Consider the following 19,130-nt stretch of genomic DNA (forward strand, 5'->3'; position numbering starts at 1 on the left):
TGCAGTGCTTCTGCGCGACGCCACTCAGACCCAGCCACAGAAATCTGCGCAGACTCGCACAGCGCAGCGCAGCTCTGAGACGCTGCTGCGGGAGGCGAGCTGTGGCTGCGAGACTCAGGAGGGGCGCGTTAGGCCGAAAGAAAACGACTACAGCCCCCTTGTTAGCGGAGGCGAATGTCAACTTTCATTACACAATGAAGCCGTGAACAGCCCTGTCAAAACCATATACAATTCTAGATTACAATTCAATTATTTTCACAACATCGAATGTAAATCTGTGATGCACAATAATTAAGTAGTTACTTAAATGATTGGCAATTGTATTTCTTTAAATAACTAAAATATAAAAATAATACATCGAGTTCTGCAGGGGTTTGTGAAGAAAGGTGGTCGCGTTCTTGTATCTGCAGGATCCAACCTATACCATTTGTGAAGCTGTGCAGATCTGCGCAGATCTGAACACCATCGGCGTTTTTGATCAGATGCGTCTCATGTCAGACAGCGCAGTCTCAAGCAGCCGGTATGGGCTCAAATTAGCGCCATAAGTATCGCATTCAAGAAAAAAAAAATCGCATTCAAAAAAAATAATTGTAAACCAAAAAAAAAAAAAAAATATATATATATATATATATATATATATATATATATATATATATATATATATATAGTTCAAAAATAAAAAAAATCGAATGCAAACTTTATAGAATTGTGAACAAACCAAAAAATGTATCGAAAGCAAAAAAAAAAAAAAAATAGCAAAACTCGCCTGCAGTCCCTGTCTTTGCTTGCCATGCTGCATTTTTTGCTTTCGCCGCCAGTTTTTTCTCAAGTTTTGTTTTGTTTTGTTTACAATATTTATTTTTTTGAAAAAGTGTCATACAGTACTTATGTAGTTCGTCCTGTAGTATATTGTATTATAATTAGTGTACTGCATTTTGCTGTACTGTACTACACTGTGACACAACTACAGGAACAATGGTATTACTAGACACAAACCCAAAATCTCAATCTGTGTGCGTGTGTGCGCGTTTTATAATCCGATGCCTTTACTACTCACTGCAAGTAGGAACGAAAGCGCTTCTGCCCGTGTTTCCCGCCGGGCTGTGCTGGCCCTCCTCCCACAGGAACAGCTACATGCAGCGGATTGCGATGAATGGAAGACGGCAACGAAACAAAACAATAAATAAAACTTGTTTGCACATTTAAATGAGCGCAAGAGTTGATAATGAACGTATAGCAAACTTAAGCAGAGGCGCATGAATTAAGAGAGGATATATCGCTTATTTATTAACAGGTAGGTTTAAGCAGCAAAGTCGTCTTTAAGCCTGGTCACGATGCTGCTGTATTCTTAGCCTGTTAGCTTTGCTTTCTTGGCAGTGTTACATTAATGAATGCATTGTTGTTATAACGGTAATAACTTAACGCAACGTGTTTTAAAATCACACTTGACATGACTTGCTTTGAGGAATCAGGAAATGTACTCTGGTCAGGCCAGATGTAAATAGCTATACGTCTTAACAAATCCCTCTTCACGACTGGTTTATTGTGATTTATTTTCTAAACTTCAGCCCAGTACACAAGTTGAGATTTCTGGACATAATATTGTGTGTTTGGGTACAGCTGTAGTCAGTGGTGCTGTAGTCAAATAACAAGTGGGTGTATTATGGGCCCAGGATTAGTCTCTACTTTTGCCCCCACAAGACACTTTTGGGGGTCAGTCCTTGTGTGGGACCTTATACTGTATATTTCTTTCTTTCCATGTTGTATTTTTTGACTCTCATGCTTATTTTAACAGCACTGATGTTTGCAATTGTATTTACCATGTCAACCCTCAAAGACTGGAACAAAATAAAGCCATGTACAGTATTGTGTTGTATGCAAGGTGTCGCTCAGATAAGCGCGTACCCTCCACTCCATGCCCTGTTCAGTTCAGTGTGGCATCTGTGCAGAAACAGTAATGATAGCATTTCTCCAGTAACACCACTTCTGCTGATTCTGTGGCACTTATTTTTTTATGTTAATCACCTTATCCACTATATGGATTCATTTCCCCTTTTGTGACTAAAATTACAATTCTAAAACTAACAAAAACAGGTTTATAGATAACCCCAAAGCTGAATGGGGAGAGAACGTAGAAAACATGTTACCTAATTAAACATAAATGATCCTTTTAAGTAATAAAGAGCTTGTTAGGAATGACAACCAGGAATAGGGATCCCGCAGTGGGCTTTTCTGACCTCTTAGCAATAGCCCCACATAAGCACTGTATGCAGTATCAGTTTAATTGTACTATATATGTTGCTGCTCAGTGACTGTCAACACATGAAGGTTTGAGAAACAATTAAACTAATCTTTATCAAATCAATATCTACATGAAAGGCCTTCATGTAAAGCTTACCATTGTTAACAGTACTTATGTTAAAGGAAAAACAATAACATTTCCTTTAATTTGACTAATCATCCACTGCCTATGAAATAATATATCAAGTGCATCGTCCTTGTTTTGATAATTATCTTGATACCGTTTCCTTTTCTGTGCCAGGTGCTGAGAGCGTACGAGGTTCAGGGGCAGGATGTATGCCGTGTACCGCCAGGCTCACCCCCCAACGGCAATCGAGTTCTCTGTGTACTGCAACTTCTTCTCCACTGATGAGAAAAACCTGGTGGTAGCTGGAACCTCTCAGTTGTACGTCTACAGGCTAATCCATGATGTGGAGGTGAGGCAGATCTGTGGATTAGCACCTTGTGTACAGTATTGTTAAATTACAAAACAAAAATACCATGGTGATTATTATATATTGTTATGAATACATGTTTGGAGGTATTTGTTTATTACACGCACCGACTCTTCTAATTTGAATGTTCTGCTTGATATAGCTGCCACTGTTCAAATGTAATGTATTTATGGTATTTGTCTTTTGGTTGATTTTTGCACTTCATTGCTTGAAGTACACCAAACAACAACAAAAAGTAAGAAAGTTACATTTTTATGCATGTGTTTGTTTTTATGAGATATATTCCATAACATGTCTGAAAATATCCACCCTTTTTTTTTTTTCTTTTGCAGAGTGGAACCAAGACAGAAAAATCATCCGGTAAGTGTGAACATTCGCATTGTACTCTCTTTAATAAGTAGCACATTATTAGAACACTTGAACAGTATCTGTGTATATTTTGAGTTTTAATGTAACAAAAAAATTAAATACTACTTTCTAAAACAGTGATTGTGCCACTAAATGTAGTGTCACAAAAATGTTGCCTGCATTTCCAGGATAGACAGACACATGTGGTTGTTAAAGGCAATTTTTACCATGCATATACTTATTTGCATAATGCATGTGTTAGTCCAGTGTTTTTTTTTTTTACACATAATGTGATGCTTGATTCCAGATGTTAAGAGTCGGAAGGAGAAGCTGGAACAGGTGGCATCCTTCTCTCTGTTTGGCAATGTCATGTCAATGGCCTGTGTGCAGCTGGTAGCAGCCAAGAGAGATGCCCTGCTGTTGAGCTTCAAGGATGCAAAGGTAATTTCATAGTGGGTGTTTCTGCACCCGTTCATCTGCATTGTAGACAACACAAGAACAGGCTTCCAATTAGGAATGAAAGAGGATTTTAAGTCAACATGTTCAAATAAATTGTCCCCCTGTTGTGCAAGCCCGTATTTTTTTTTTTTGTATGTGTTAGAAATCTTTGAAAGATTGTCTTTTAATGCACCTATACCAAAGTGTTTATTTCTAATCCCTGAGTACTTGACTGTTTCTTACTGCCATCGCTTGGCTGTGAGACATAGTTTTATGTGAATGTTTTACAGCTGTCAGTCGTGGAGTATGACCCAGGGACACATGACCTGAAAACTCTCTCTCTGCATTTCTTTGAAGAACCAGAGCTGAAGGTAAACATATTTTTGTTGTTTGCTCATTTGGTGAAGTAACACTTGATTTTAATACAGGGTTTCCAAGGTCAATAATTTGTTGTTGTTATTGAAGATAAAAATTACTGATGGCACTGACAGTTTTTAGTGTTTGTTTTATTTTGAAAGTCTATGCATCGATTTCTGTGTCTCAACTGCTCTTTGAATGCATTGCCTCTGAAAGCAGTTGTGGCAGTTGCTCTGTAGGAAAATAACTGTCAGCCTTGATTTGTGGAACTGCATCCCATTGACTTGTGTACAGTTTTAATGGCTGTCATTCATTTTCATTATTGTATTTCTGCAGGATGGCTTTGTGCAGAATGTCCACATCCCTATTGTCCGCGTTGACCCTGAGAACCGCTGTGCAGTGAGTCTGATTTATGGCACCAGGCTGGTGGTGCTGCCATTCAGGAAGGACACTCTGACCGATGAGCAGGAGGGCATTGTTGGGGAAGGGTATGTTGAATTAAGTGCATTGTTTTTAAGGGAACGCTAAAACAAGCTACATTTTATCAGGATAAATGAAGATTCTGTATATATTTTGTTGATCAAATAAAGTGTCTCAGGTTATAAAAAGGGTAAAGACTTTCTGTTTCTACTGGTCTTTGTCTTAAGAACGTACCAATGGATAAACTCAGTGTTGTCCTTAATCCCCTTCATACAATTCATACAACTCTTATTTCCTTGCAGGCAAAAATCCAGTTTTCTTCCCAGCTACATCATTGATGTCCGTGAACTGGATGAGAAGCTGCTGAACATTATTGACATGAAGTTTCTCCATGGCTACTATGAGCCCACTCTCCTTATACTGTATGAACCAAACCAGACATGGCCAGGGTGGGTGCTCACTGAATTGGGAGATTTCTTCCCATATTTTAAGAATCTGATCTCTGAAATCATACCCAGTGACATTATTACAGTTAACTTTTTTGTTCTGCTCCTAACAGACGTGTGGCAGTTCGACAAGACACATGTAGTATTGTGGCCATATCTCTGAACATCATGCAGAAAGTTCATCCTGTTATCTGGTCACTCTGCAATCTTCCCTTTGACTGCACTCAAGTCATGCCTGTGCCCAAACCTATAGGTAAGTGTGCCTTACTCTAGTAATACATTACTCCTGTACTGGAGATATGCATCTTTGAAACTGAATTGTCTACTAACATTGATAAAATGTATCATAAACACAAACAGTGGCTTTAAAGTGACTTCATATAGTTCACAAGAAACAAAGTGAAATGTAGATAAACAGTAAGGTTGCTTTGAAGTCTAAGAAAAAGGCATAGTTAACAGGTCCTGCATTTGTGGCGTCATATAATCAATAAGTGCTGCTCTCTCTGTTTGCAGGTGGTGTTGTGGTGTTTGCTGTGAACTCTCTGCTGTATTTAAACCAGAGTGTCCCGCCTTATGGTGTTTCTCTAAACAGCCAGACCAATGGGACAACAGCTTTCCCATTGCGTAAGTATATACTGCAAACATGATACAGAAAGTCTTACGAAGTCCAGGCTTCACTTTGCACGAGTTCAAACAAATGGGTAAAGGTCAGAAATGTCAGGAAGGTTTTCACCTGACTGATGGGAAATTCTCCATGATGTCATGTTTGATGGACTATTTGGATATTAATAAATAATCGAATAAAGCAGAATGTCTCATGTAGGCATTCCATTTCTCCCAAAGCAAAGACATGTAACTGTTATTCTAGGTTTAGTTCATACTCTGTTCTTTTCCAACAGCGCTGGCTTTTGACTTGTATGGGGTATTTAAACTTGATGGAATTTAAACAAATTCAGTTGTTCTTGGTTTGTCTTTGCAGTGGAAATTCTGCATAATTATACTGCATGTATAATTTTTCACGTTTCTGTGCGAGTTCTTCAAAGATGAAGGGTCTGAGCCTAGTTCTATGATTGAATGCTCTTTGTGCTTAATTGCACGTTCTTGAGACACTTCCCTGTTAACCAGCATGTCTGTTCTGTTATTAATGTGCAGGTGTCCAGGAAGAAGTGAAGATCTCTTTGGATTGTTCCCAGTCTACGTTTATTGCTTCAGACAAGATGGTCATTTCCTTAAAAGGGGGAGAAATGTAAGGCCCTCAGACGTATATTATATGCTTAAGCAATGCCATACAGTGTCATTGTAAGTTAACAACTGTTTTTGTGTTTGGTGTTTTTCTAGTTATGTGCTCACCCTTATCACAGATGGTATGAGAAGTGTGAGGGCGTTTCACTTTGACAAAGCCGCAGCCAGTGTCCTGACAACTTGTGTAAGTTTAGTACCAAGTTTTGTGTTTGATTGCTTGCTTTGCTCTGTTGCTGGCACTGTCTGCACCAGATGGTTCTTGTTGCAAGTGCACTGCATCTCAGCAGAGACTGGACTAGTGCTGATGTAAGCACTGGCTTCACAGTCAACTGCTTTCGTGCCAGATCAGCATTGTGCTCCAGGTTATATAATAGTGGTGGTGCCAGATATTGAGTGCAGAGAGATGCATTGATTTTCCTAGTAGTTTGAAACTGGGATTCACAATCCCTTCAGTGCATTGGTAATTGTATTCAGAAAAGCTGTGTTCATGGAGGCCCGCTTTCACATACATTTTGTTTTATAGTTAAATGTTTTCTAAAATACATATTTTTACATAAGCTTATACATTTAGTGAAAAATGCCATCAGATATATATATATATATATATATACACACACACACACCGATCAGCCATAACATTATGACCACTGACAGGTGAAGTGAATAACACTGATAATCTCATTATCATGGCACCTGTCAGTGGGTGGGATATATTAGGTAGCAAGTGAACATTTTGTCCTCAAAGTTGATGTGTTAGAAGCAGGAAAAATGGGCAAGCGTAAGGATCTGAGTGACTTTGACAAGGGCCAAATTGTGATGGCTAGACGACTGGGTCAAAGCATCTCCAAAACTGCAGCTCTTGTGGGGTGTTCCCAGTCTGCAGTGTTCAGTACCTATCAAAAGTGGTCCGAGGAAGGAAAAGCGGCTCTAGGGTCATGGGCAGCCAAGGCTCATTGATGCACGTGGGGAGCGAAGGCTAGCTACTGTAGCTCAAATTGCTGAAAAAGTTCATGCTGGTTCTGATAGAAAGGTGTCAGAACACACAGTGCATCGCAGTTTGTTGTGTATGGGGCTGCGTAGCCGCAGACCAGTCAGGGTGCCCATGCTGACCCCTGTCCACTGCCGAAAGCGCCTACAATGGGCACGTGAGCATCAGAACTGGACCACGGAGCAATGGAAGAAGGTGGCCTGGTCTGATGAATCACGAGTTCAAGGTGTTGACTTGGCCTCCAAATTCCCCAGATCGCAATCCAATCGAGCATCTGTGGGATGTGCTGTACAAACAAGTCCGATCCATGGAGGCCCCACCTCGCAACTTACAGGACTTAAAGGATCTGCTGCTAACGTCTTGGTGCCAGATACCACAGCACACCTTCAGAGGTCTAGTGGAGTCCATGCCTCGACGGGTCAGGGCTGTTTGGCAGCAAAAGGGGGACCTACACAATATTAGGCAGGTGGTCATAATATTATGCCTGATCGGTGTATATATATATATATATATATATATATATATGTAAGTGCTTTCTGTTATTTAAAAGTGTGTAAATGACTAACTGACTAACAATTTATACTTGCCTTCCATGACTTTTACCTTGTGATTGGATGATGTTTCTTCCCTCCCCATAGATGATGACAATGGAACCTGGTTACCTTTTCCTGGGGTCCCGCCTGGGTAATTCCTTGCTCCTTAAATACACAGAAAAATTACAAGAGACTCTGCCTGAGGAGGGCAAAGACAAGGAGAAACCGGTAAGCATGTTTCTGTGAAAAAGGCATGTTCACATCAGTCTCCACTATTGTTTGTGCAACAAATCAACGGTTACATTGCTGAACTGCCACTTGCGTTTCTTCAGGCACAGCCAGAGTCATGTGATGTCACATAATTCATAATGGGCTTTTGTAATAATCTGCAAAATCCTGAATAAAATATGCTGTTCCCAATTTAGTTATAACAAGCAACATACCCATGCCTATCCTTTTCAAATGTCCTCGAGCTCACTTGCAATTAAAGAAACATTTGAAGAGGCACTGACGTATTGTGTATTTTTCAGGACGAGCCTCCGAATAAAAAGAAGAGAGCTGATGCTAGTGGAAACTGGACTGGTTAGTGAAATGAATGTGATCTGTACCACTTCAACTATTTCTCCTTATGTATTAGATAATGTAATTTTTACTTTGACCTTGAAACAGCATTTATAATTTTATTGCTGTGAAATACAGAAATTGCAGAACTCTGCTTCTATTGAAAGCCTGTATAGGGTAGGAAAGCAGGCTTGCCCAATCTTAACTGCCTCTCTGCAAATGTTGAAATGTTTGGCTAAAAATGTGGTCCGTTTCAGCCAGCAAGGCAGGTCTCCTGGATGAAGTGGATGAGATTGAGGTGTATGGCAGTGAGGCCCAGTCTGGGACACAGCTGGCTACTTTCTCCTTTGAGGTAATCCCTCCCTGTGTAGGGTTGTAGGGCTGTGAAAGCAGGAAAACAATATAAAGTGTAGAAAATAACAATGAATGCTGCATGTCAACCAAATCGATTTGAAGATGTCTTCTACATTGTGTCAGATTAATCAAAAAGAGCAGACATTCCTGTTTTATTGAACTGTAAGGGATATGTGTAGTTCTAAATGATTCAGTAATGAGATAAACTAAGTGCTATGTTTGCCTGTTAATTATTATGCAATTTATCTGTGTTGGAGATTCATACCCACTTGATACATTTATAAATCAGAACCATGTTTTCAGAAATTAGATTTAACAAATGTGTTTACTTTGCACTATCTGTGCATCTAATGTATAGAGAACCGTGGTGGTGGTATGTGTAACTGATTAAGCCTCCTCTTCTGTGTGTGTGAAGGTGTGTGACAGTATATTGAATATCGGGCCTTGCGCCAATGCCTCTATGGGAGAACCTGCCTTCCTGTCTGAAGAGGTAGGCTTTCAAATCAGGGGAATGTGTAACTGTTGCTCTAAATACATTTTTGTGTTTACATTTTGTTTGTAAAACCTCAAAGAAAATTGATAATGCTGCATACATGTTTCTTGGCCTTTCTGGGCATTCATAAAACCATATGGTAATCTCTAAACGTATATACAATGGACCGTATCTTAAACCTTTGCTTGCACAGAAAGTATGAGAGTTTCCTTATTGAAATGCAGAATGCATTTGATGTTTGTTTTTTTTCTCCAGTAATGTCATGTTGCATTTCTTTCTAAAATGTTCCTATAAATAATTACTTCTAGTACCACCATGAAATGTATTCCTGTGTTTACGGAGCACCAACAACAGTTTGCTCGATTTTTTTTTTCCACTTTTGTTGATTAATTCCTACCTTTCTCTGACTTTTTGTGCAGTTCCAAAATAACCCAGAGCCAGATTTGGAGGTAGTGGTGTGTTCAGGCTTTGGGAAGAACGGTGCTCTTTCAGTGCTGCAGGTAAGGGGCGTCTCTGTGTCAGGGCAGGACAAATTAAGGTTTTCTTTTCTATGACAAATATTTCATTATCTTTCATGTCATTCATTCTGACTTTTGACTGAAGGAATGAAGCATGTATTGTAAATTTAATCTGGACTACAAAATGTGTTGGTGGCCACTACAGGGGAGCTTGGTGTGATTTTGTGTATTTAACCTCAGACTTAAACGTTGACATCTAAGGACTGAACATAACAAAGGTAAAATGAATAATTTTACTTTCTCATGAAGTATTGTATAATTGGCAGGTCAAGATCTTTGATTAAAAATGTATTTTACAAGTGGAAAAATTGTGGCTTCCATTTGGGTTGTTTTTGCTCAGATCACTGTAGCAGTGATGGACGACTATGCACTAAACAAACACCTGTGGTGGTGAGGCAAGTCCGCCACAGGTCAAGGGATGGTGCTAGAGAAAAGTCTGGGTTTACCAGGGCTGCCTCAGAGATCAATGGAGTAGCCTGTAAACACTCATGACACAGTGGGTACCTCAATGGTACAGTGCTCATAGCCTTAACTGATAGAAAGGTAAGCCTGTATTAACAACAGTTGATCTTGTGTGGTATATTCCTAAATTTTTTCCTACAGAGGAGCATCAGACCTCAGGTCGTCACCACCTTTGAACTGCCAGGCTGTCATGACATGTGGACAGTTATTTCTTCTGAGAAGAAGGAAGAAGTAAGGAACTTCTGCTTGATCTATTTTCTCCAAAGCAATTTTCCCTGATCAATAAAATGTGGGGGTTAATTGTTCTCGATTGTGTTTGGTTCATAACCTCTGCTGGTTTTTCTCCTCAAGGCCCCAGAGGGAGATGGAGAGACAGCAGAAGAAACGGCACCTGAGACGGCTCCAGAGGAGGACAACAAGAAACATGGCTTTCTTATCTTGAGCCGAGAGGACTCCACCATGGTGAACATGTGGCCCATTATATGACTCACTGAAGATCTTGCTATTTTTATAGAAACATAAAACCAATTTATACCATGTAAATTTCCCCTAAGTCTCATCTGTAACTTTGCTTATGTTCATAGTAAAGAGTATTTCATATGTAGCTTTCAGTGGATTAATGTTCTAATCGAATTCTGTCCCAGTTCTCTGACTGCAGTTCTAATGGGAAGTTGTGATTCTTAGATTCTGCAAACTGGTCAAGAGATCATGGAACTGGACACCAGTGGATTTGCAACCCAGGGGCCCACAGTCTATGCAGGAAACATAGGGGACAATAAGTACATTGTCCAGGTCTCCCCAATGGGCATTCGATTGTTGGAAGGAGGTAATTTCTGTATTTCCTAAAATATGCAAATCACTTATAAAAATGATACAATAATAAAAGTTTACATTCCCTGACATTGCCTGCTGTATGTTTACCAGTCTGTAAAGTGCTCTGTGGCTACCCTGTGAAGGGCACTATACAAATAATGTATAGGCAATGTCTTTATGTGTAGGGTTGGAGAATATTATCTTATTGTAGCTCCCGTTACTAGAATACATTCTCACGCTGTTTGTTGTTCCCCCTCAGTGATTCAGCTGCACTTCATCCCGGTGGACCTGGGCTCTCCCATAGTGCAGTGCACCGTGGCCGACCCATACGTGGTCATCATGACGGCAGAGGGGCAGGTCACCATGTTTGTCCTGAAGACTGACTCCTACATGGGCAAGACACACCGGCTGGCCCTGCAGAAACCTCAGATTCACATGGTAAGGCTGATTTCTCCCTATAAACCCTTCAAAGGATTTATAGAGCTCTCCGTCTGTAATCTCCACAGACCAGAACAGTAGGAAGATAATGTTAATGAAAGTTAATAAACTAAATAAACTAAAGCTTATAAAGCTAATAAAAGATTATTTCACAAGTGTACCCTTGTCGTTTCTCTGAAATGTGTTATATATAAAATGTTTGCTATGGGTTTGGCTACAGTGGGTTTATTGAAGTTATTTAAGGTAGCAAATAAACTGTATCAACTTCACAAATCCTTAGAGAAGGCTGTGTTGTGAAGCAGAGTATTTTTGTTTTGTTTGCAACATTTCTGATCAGTGATAGGAAATATGGACATTATAATGAACAGCAGTTTACTCTGTTATCGTATTTAATTAGCCCTGGCTGGCTGCATTTACGGTGCCCTGATTGAATTCTGTGCTTGTTGCTAGCAATCCCGTGTGATCACGCTGTGCGCCTATCGAGACGTCAGTGGCATGTTCACCACCGAGAACAAGGTCTTCAGCACGGCCAGGGAGGAGATGGCGGCCAGGCCCCACTCAGAAACAGAGACGGTCATCCAGGACATCAGGTGAGGAGGCTGGCGAAAGTCGTAGAGGACTTTTTATCTCAAAACGTTTGGTCAGAATTCAGATTTTTTGGGGGGATAAGATTCTAAAAGGCTGCCTGTGTAATTCAATTAATTATAATCACAAATTTGACTCTGTTTAGTCTACTTTAATCAGAAAGACAATAGAGCTGATCTTGTGCCTTTGTGGAAATGCAAATCATTAATAAAATAATTGCCTCTGATGACCTTTTATATTTGTCCTTCTAACATTTCTTCCCTTGCAACGTGTGTTGCTAGTAATACGGTAGACGATGAAGAGGAGATGCTGTACGGAGACTCCAACACTTTCTTCAGTCCTTCCAAGGAGGAGCCCAGCCGCTGTAGCTTTACTTTTAATTTCAATAAAGATGGGTCCATTAACAAGGTGGAGCCCACTCACTGGTGCATGGTAGTGAGAGAGAGTGGGGTCATGGAGGTGAGGATAACACTGAACCTCAGATGAAAAACTGTAAAACAACAAGAGGATTGCAGTCCTTGTGCATGTCTGATGTGTTTCGTGTGATTTCTGACACTTTGGCACTTCATTTGACACTTAAAGAATCAATGGGAAATGTTTTGTGCCAGAGTTTCTAATTTGTTATTAATTTGTTAGAAATGTTGTTAAGATAAAAAATAGAAACAAACATACAGAAGTCAGTGTTACAGTTATTGTATTGCCTGTGGAGCTTCCCCAAGGAAGGAGCTACATTAATGATCTTGCTATCGAGTTCTTGTTCTCTGGTTAAGGAAATATGAAACTGCTTTCATTGGGTATAGATCTACCAGTTACCCGAGTGGCGCTTGGTGTTCCTGGTGAAGAATTTCCCCGTGGGGCAGCGTGTGCTGGTGGACAGTTCGTCGGGACAGTCTGCAGCGCAGGGGGAGGGCAAGAAGGAGGAGGTCACACGCCAGGGAGAAATCCCATTGGTCAAAGAGGTGACCCTAGTGTCTCTGGGAAACCGCCAGACTCGGCCTTACTTACTGGTAAGTGGAAGCGGAAAAAACACCAGCAGTAAAGATATTTTCTGTGCCTGTTGGACCTGTTTTAATAATTGTAAATTCAGGATTGATTTAATGACTAACTCAGCTTGTATTATTGTATTTGTAGGATGTGGCTCAGGTTCTGACTAAATCACACTGAGACATTATTTTTGTATCCTTGATATAGACGGTCATTGTAATTAGTCCCTGTGCTTCTCTTCCCCTCAAATAAATCATAAGAACATAAGAAAGTTTACAATCGAAAGGAGGCCATTCGCCCCATTGTGCTCGTTTGGTGTCCATTAATAACTGAGTGATCCAAGGATCCTATCCAGTCTGACAATCAGATGTGCACACAACAGCCAACTGTAATGCCATGGCATGTCACTTCAGACTATGTTGATATAGTTATTCAAATTAATCTTTATTTTTTGCTGAATTTTTTCCTGAATTATTCTCCTCCAGTGTCTGTCCTGCCAGTTGCAGTTCTTTGCTATTGTAGACTTCGGCAGCCTGGGGAGATCTGACTGAAATCTGTTGTTCTCCACTGTCTGTGTCACCAGGTCCATGTTGACCAAGAACTTCTCATCTATGAGGCCTTCCCATACGACCAGCAGCAGGGTCAGAATAACCTTAAAGTGCGATTTAAAAAGGTAAGGGGCGATTGTAATACCTTGTTTACTGCTAGAAATATGAAAGTAGTGTATTTTGTATTTGTATTGTGTAGTATTATGAAGCAGGTGATTTATTCCACCTTTGACTGGATTTGTATGGCTTATTTTAATCAAAAAGAGACCTGTGGTTATAAGATATAATGCTTACATTTAATGTTACAGTTTATAAGCCATGATAATATGATACTAATAATAATAAGTGCCTAGATTGCATCTTCTAAGCAGGCAATCAGTTGTTATTCTTTGGAGTGCATCATCTGTGGCTGACACCATTATGGAGAGCTTAAAATAAGTTATGTTGCAAATGGGCACGGTAAAAATAGTAAAGGTTTGTACGGTTCAGTAGTTTTCAAAATCAATTGGGATGCTGTCAGACTGTAGCTAAGGGACTCTATAAAAATGATTTAATAGCTTCAGTATCATAGACAGTGTCTGCCTTCTCTTTCTTCAGGTTCCACACAATATAAACTTCCGCGAGAAAAAGGTGAAACTGTCCAAAAAGGAGAAGAAATCGGAGGGAGGGCAGGGAGAGGAGGGGACGGGGATGAGGGGGCGTGTGGCCAGGTTCAGATACTTCGAAGACATCTCTGGATACTCTGGGGTGAGAATTCTCTCTCATTCACACCATCAGGGTCCTCTGTCTTTGTGACGGGAAATGAAAGCTGTATGAATGTGTGGATATGCTGCATGCCATTGCAGTAGAAAGTATTCACTCCCTTTAATTGAAACAGCTTTAATCAGGGATTCATTTAGTGTAATAAATATGGAAAGTTCTATATTCAGAAGTACTGCGCAGTGACTTTGGGCTAAAAGGCTGTGTTTTGTTGGCAGGTGTTCATCTGTGGCCCCTCTCCCCATTGGATGCTGGTGACCTCCAGGGGGGCCCTGCGGCTTCACCCCATGACTATCGATGGCCCCATCGAGTCCTTCTCCCCCTTTCACAACATCAACTGTCCCAAAGGCTTCCTTTATTTCAACAAGCAGGTACACACAAGATGTTTCATGTTCCCCAAATTGATATTCAGAACGTTTTCTAGAAGTCTGAGTTTGATTTGAAATGGTTTGGAATGGTTTAGTTTTCATTACTGGCGCCTGTGAAGTGTCTCACTGTTATCAGCTCATCCTAAACCATGGTCTTAAGAGCTGACAAATGTGATGCCCTCTGTGAACTGTGATATATTCGAGGTTGGGAGTGTGAATTGGTGTTTGAGTGTCTTCTGTTTGACCTCTTTATTCCAGGGGGAGCTCAGGATTAGTGTTTTGCCCACCTACCTCTCCTATGATGCTCCTTGGCCAGTCCGAAAAATCCCCTTGCGATGTACGGTGCATTATGTATCGTATCACGTGGAATCCAAGGTAATACCCTCATCTCGTCATCTGCCTCTTTAATTTAAACTTTAGGAAACACCACTGTTCTTTCCATATTAATGTTTTACTTTGATATAGCACTTAAATATGCTGCTGTGTGATCTGGTTTGTGTATACAAGGGTTCATATTTGTTCCCATTACAGGTCTATGCCATATGCACAAGTGTGAATGAAATATGTACGCGCATTCCCAGAATGACCGGCGAAGAAAAAGAGTTTGAAATTATAGAAAGAGGTGAGGCTGTAATCACTATTTGACTTTTAATTGTATACGTGGGATGTTCATCTGGTTTCCCCAGGGCTTTTTTTGAGGGATCGTATATATATATATATATGTATATATATATATGTATATATATATATATATATGTATGTATATATATATATATGTATGTATATGTATATATATATGTATTATTTTTATTTTTTTTATTATTATTATTGTACTTCTGATATCTTAAACAGATCATTCTGCATTGCAATATGACTCCAAAGAATGCCATAAACATTTAGTACAGTATGATAGAATAAGTGAAGTATATTGTAAAATTGATTGTGTTTTAAATGAAGGGTTATGGGCTGTTTCTTGTCCAAGGCCGCTATGCTGTGCTGCAGAATTATTATATGATACCCACACAGTTTACAAAGATCTGAAATAAGCAATCCTCTGTAGAGAAAGGGTTCTAAGGTGTATTTTTATTTTCCCTCAGATGAACGGTACATCAATCCCTTGCAGGAGAAATTCTCAATCCAGCTGATCTCTCCAGTTAGCTGGGAGATTATCCCCAACACACGGTGAGCACCTGGAGGACAGACAGCAGACACTGCCATTAAACTCAAGACAAACCACATGGAATAAAAATGGATGTCCAATATTATACGTATGATATACTGTACATAGAACCCAAATAGTTAATTCACTTTTTTTTTAATATTTGGATTTTCCCCACACTCGTGCTGCAATTCAGGATTGACTTGGAAGAGTGGGAGCACGTGACCTGCATGAAGACCGTGTCTCTGAAGAGCGAGGAGACGGTGTCGGGTCTGAAGGGATATGTGGCGGCCGGGACGTGTCTAATGCAGGGCGAGGAGGTGACTTGCAGAGGCCGGGTAAGACGTGATGCAACACTCCGCAGTGTCAGGAAACAGGCCCAGTTCATCGGGGTCTCATGACTAGTTCAGTTAAATTGAACACAACCAAAAGGCAGGGCACATAAAAACGATCTGTCGAAAGATCTTTGAAGCAGATGTTTCCTCCTCATAGACCTGGATTGCCAAAAAACAGTTATGACTACTACAACTGTTGTGATCTGTGTTGCCATGTAACAGGCTTTTTGTGGTCAAGGCTATGAAATAAGTTTATATATATTTGAATCTTTGGGAAATGTGGATGTTTAACAACTCCACACAAAACATGTAACTGCTGCTTGCTTCCAGATCCTCATCATGGATGTGATTGAGGTTGTTCCGGAGCCAGGACAGCCGCTCACCAAAAACAAATACAAGGTCCTGTATGAGAAGGAGCAGAAGGGCCCAGTCACGGCCTTGTGTCACTGCAATGGATACCTGGTCTCTGCCATTGGCCAAAAGGTAACCAGTGGTGGCTGCTTGCCGTTGACATCTACAGTTTATCTGAAGTAGTTGCGATTCAGGGGTTCAGCGAGTCTTGTGTCTGTTGCCCTTGTCAGATATTCCTGTGGAGTCTGAAGGACAACGATTTGACTGGGATGGCCTTCATAGACACCCAGCTCTACATCCACCAGATGCACAGTATCAAAAACTTCATCCTGGCCGCAGACGTCATGAAGAGCATCTCTTTGCTGCGCTACCAGGAGGAGAGCAAGACGCTGTCCCTCGTCAGCCGGGTAGGGAGAGGGCTGCCAGGCTCGTGAACACACCCAAGATGTGTGATCTTCAAGTGTTAACAGACACTAGACTAGTACTGATTGGATTTATTAGGGGTGTAGTGTGCCGGTTGAGTCTGAGAGGAATGTCCTTTGTTTCTGATGCAGGATGCCAAACCACTGGAGGTTTACAGCATTGAGTTCATGGTAGACAACAATCAGCTTGGATTTCTAGGTATGTATGAGACACGGGCAACATCCTCCACAATTTCTCACGACTGAAGGAATCTGTGTATGTGAAGATCTATGATTATGGTCAGTAACAAATTCCCCTTTATTTCAGTGTCCGATCGAGACAAGAATCTGCTGGTGTACATGTATCTGCCTGAAGGTATGTGATCGTCCTACATTTATTACTGTAAATATGTGCAGGAGCTCACAAGGTCATGTCCAGTGGAGAGCAAAACTCAATGGCAGGCATGTTTAAGTGTATAAATCGTTACAATTGTCCCCCACAATGCACTTTTTTGTGGAAAACAATCATATTCAGTCATTGGGGAACCATACAAACAAAGGGATGAGATATTATATGAATAGGTTCATAGCATTCCCTTAAGTTCCACTTTACCATATGTTGTATAAAATGTATGTAAGTCAATTTAATGTTTCCATGTATGACAAACTATAAGTGATGTGAATGTTTTAAGGTGGGTTTGAAATCCCAGGAGAGTGTGGCGTTGAGACGTCAGCTGAAAGGGTGTCGGGTTTGAAAGGGCTTGCTCTGAAATGTACGTTTATTTTTGCCTCCTGCAGCAAAGGAGAGTTTCGGAGGCATGCGTCTCCTCCGGCGTGCGGACTTCAACGTGGGCGCTCACGTCAACACCTTCTGGAGGATGCCCTGCCGAGGGGCCATGGAGGGGCCCACCAAGAAGTCGCTTGCCTGGGAGAATAAACACATCACGTGGTTTGGTAACCGAAATTGTGCTCGTTTTGTATTGATCGCCAAAAAGACCAAGAAAAACATACTCAATATGGCATTGTCTATTTATTTATTTACTTTCAGTAAGTCGGAATAGAAATGCCTATCCTCGGTACAATTTCAACATGAGGCGTCTACCTGGTCAGTCCCTCAAAGGCTGCGACTCCTGTGTCTAAGGCAGCCCTATTCTCTGTGTATTCTCAGCTTCCCTTGATGGCGGAGTCGGGCTGCTGTTGCCCATGCAAGAAAAAACCTACCGCCGTCTGCTGATGTTGCAAAACGCTCTGACCACAATGATTCCTCACCATGCAGGACTCAATCCGAAGGCATACAGGTACGTTCTTACAACAGACACATTAACTACATCAGTACATCAATCATTGGAGTACATGTGCTTAGTAAGGTGCTCTGTTTTATTTTGTTCTTCTTGACTGCACTGGTGGTCTGATTTTATAAGTAACCTCTTGCTCTGTGCATTATTTAGAACAATTGTTATTTTATGTGTCAGAGCTGTTCAAATGGCAGTTGTTTTCAAATCACACTTCAACAACCGGTTGAGATTGTGGGCATTTTTCTGCGTCCCAGGATGTTGAACAGCGACCGGCGCTCCCTCCAGAACGCAGTTCGGAATATCCTGGACGGAGAGCTGCTGAACAAATACCTGTACCTCAGCACCATGGAGCGCAGCGAGCTGGCGAAGAAGATAGGAACCACCTCGGACATAGTGAGTGTAACTGGAAAAACGCACGTTTGGCCAGGAATAGGCAAGACTGCTGCTTAAGCAAGGGAGGGTTGGTTAATATTAAAGATTGTGGGAAGACAAAGCAAGAAGGAATATACAATGTAGGAGGGATGTGCATAACTGGGATAGATGTTCGATAGTCCAGTTTTAGCTTTAGAAGAACGATACAGCGGCCCAAGTTATTCTGTTCAGGCTGATATGGAGTATAATAGGTTGATTCAGGTATGTATGGCTATTGCAACTTAAATCTAAAATGCAACAAGAAATAATAATAATTTTGAACACAGCACCATGCCACACAATTATATACGTAAGGAGAAAAAAGAGTGACTAGAAGACATTTAATTCAATAGACAGACCTAAAGCAGAGTATAACTGCTGCTTTATCATCCTTTTCTTTAACAGCAATGTGTTGTTTTTGTATTTCTAGATTTTGGATGATCTGCTGGAGATTGACAGGGTCACAGCCCACTTCTAAAAGCCATTCGTCCTGGTTCAAAATTAACTTGACACAATTTTTCACAATTTCCGATTTATATATATTTTTTCTTTAAATCAGAATACCATAAATGTAAAGTTCAGAATTCTGGTACATGATCGTTTTGTAGTATCAGTGTTATAAAATATCAGCAAGTGCATCATGTTTCATATGGAAGAGAATATTTTGTATGCAAAAACAAATAATAAAAAAACAACTACATTTGTTTTTTGAAGTGAGAATTCAAGACACAATCTGTTCCTATGCTGGACTGAATGAATATTGCTGCAGATGAATGTTCAAACCCAAC

At 40.6% G+C, this 19,130-nt stretch overlaps 1 protein-coding gene across 1 annotated transcript; it reads left to right on the top strand.

Moving 5' to 3' along the window:
- The first annotated feature begins 1,102 nt into the window (after positions 1-1,102).
- On the top strand, positions 1,103-19,055 carry cpsf1 (cleavage and polyadenylation specific factor 1). The gene is made up of 38 exons (XM_066715854.1): positions 1,103-1,294; positions 2,543-2,717; positions 3,068-3,095; positions 3,391-3,524; positions 3,812-3,892; positions 4,215-4,366; positions 4,601-4,747; positions 4,858-4,997; positions 5,258-5,368; positions 5,897-5,990; positions 6,083-6,170; positions 7,613-7,735; positions 8,038-8,089; positions 8,326-8,420; positions 8,838-8,912; positions 9,335-9,415; positions 10,037-10,126; positions 10,247-10,357; positions 10,580-10,721; positions 10,968-11,146; positions 11,597-11,736; positions 12,013-12,190; positions 12,532-12,738; positions 13,299-13,388; positions 13,861-14,010; positions 14,241-14,393; positions 14,649-14,765; positions 14,922-15,012; positions 15,488-15,572; positions 15,746-15,887; positions 16,215-16,367; positions 16,466-16,642; positions 16,790-16,856; positions 16,965-17,012; positions 17,435-17,590; positions 17,805-17,934; positions 18,186-18,324; positions 18,773-19,055. The coding sequence occupies exons 2-38, from the start codon at positions 2,574-2,576 to the stop codon at positions 18,818-18,820; spliced, it is 4,338 nt and encodes a 1,445-aa protein (XP_066571951.1). The 5' UTR covers positions 1,103-1,294; positions 2,543-2,573; the 3' UTR covers positions 18,821-19,055.
- The last annotated feature ends 75 nt before the right edge of the window (positions 19,056-19,130 follow it).

The sequence above is a fragment of the Amia ocellicauda genome, chromosome 10 (genome assembly GCF_036373705.1).
Source record: "Amia ocellicauda isolate fAmiCal2 chromosome 10, fAmiCal2.hap1, whole genome shotgun sequence".
In the NCBI taxonomy this organism is placed as follows: Eukaryota; Metazoa; Chordata; class Actinopteri; order Amiiformes; family Amiidae; genus Amia; species Amia ocellicauda.

Coding starts and splice junctions, on each gene's coding strand:
- cpsf1 (XM_066715854.1), top strand. CDS start 2,574: ATGTATGCCGTGTACCGCCAGGCTCACCCCCCAACGGCAATCGAGTTC. Junction 15,013..15,487: donor GTTTGAAATTATAGAAAGAG/GTGAGGCTGTAA, acceptor ATTTTCCCTCAG/ATGAACGGTACATCAATCCC. Junction 15,888..16,214: donor AGGTGACTTGCAGAGGCCGG/GTAAGACGTGAT, acceptor GCTTGCTTCCAG/ATCCTCATCATGGATGTGAT.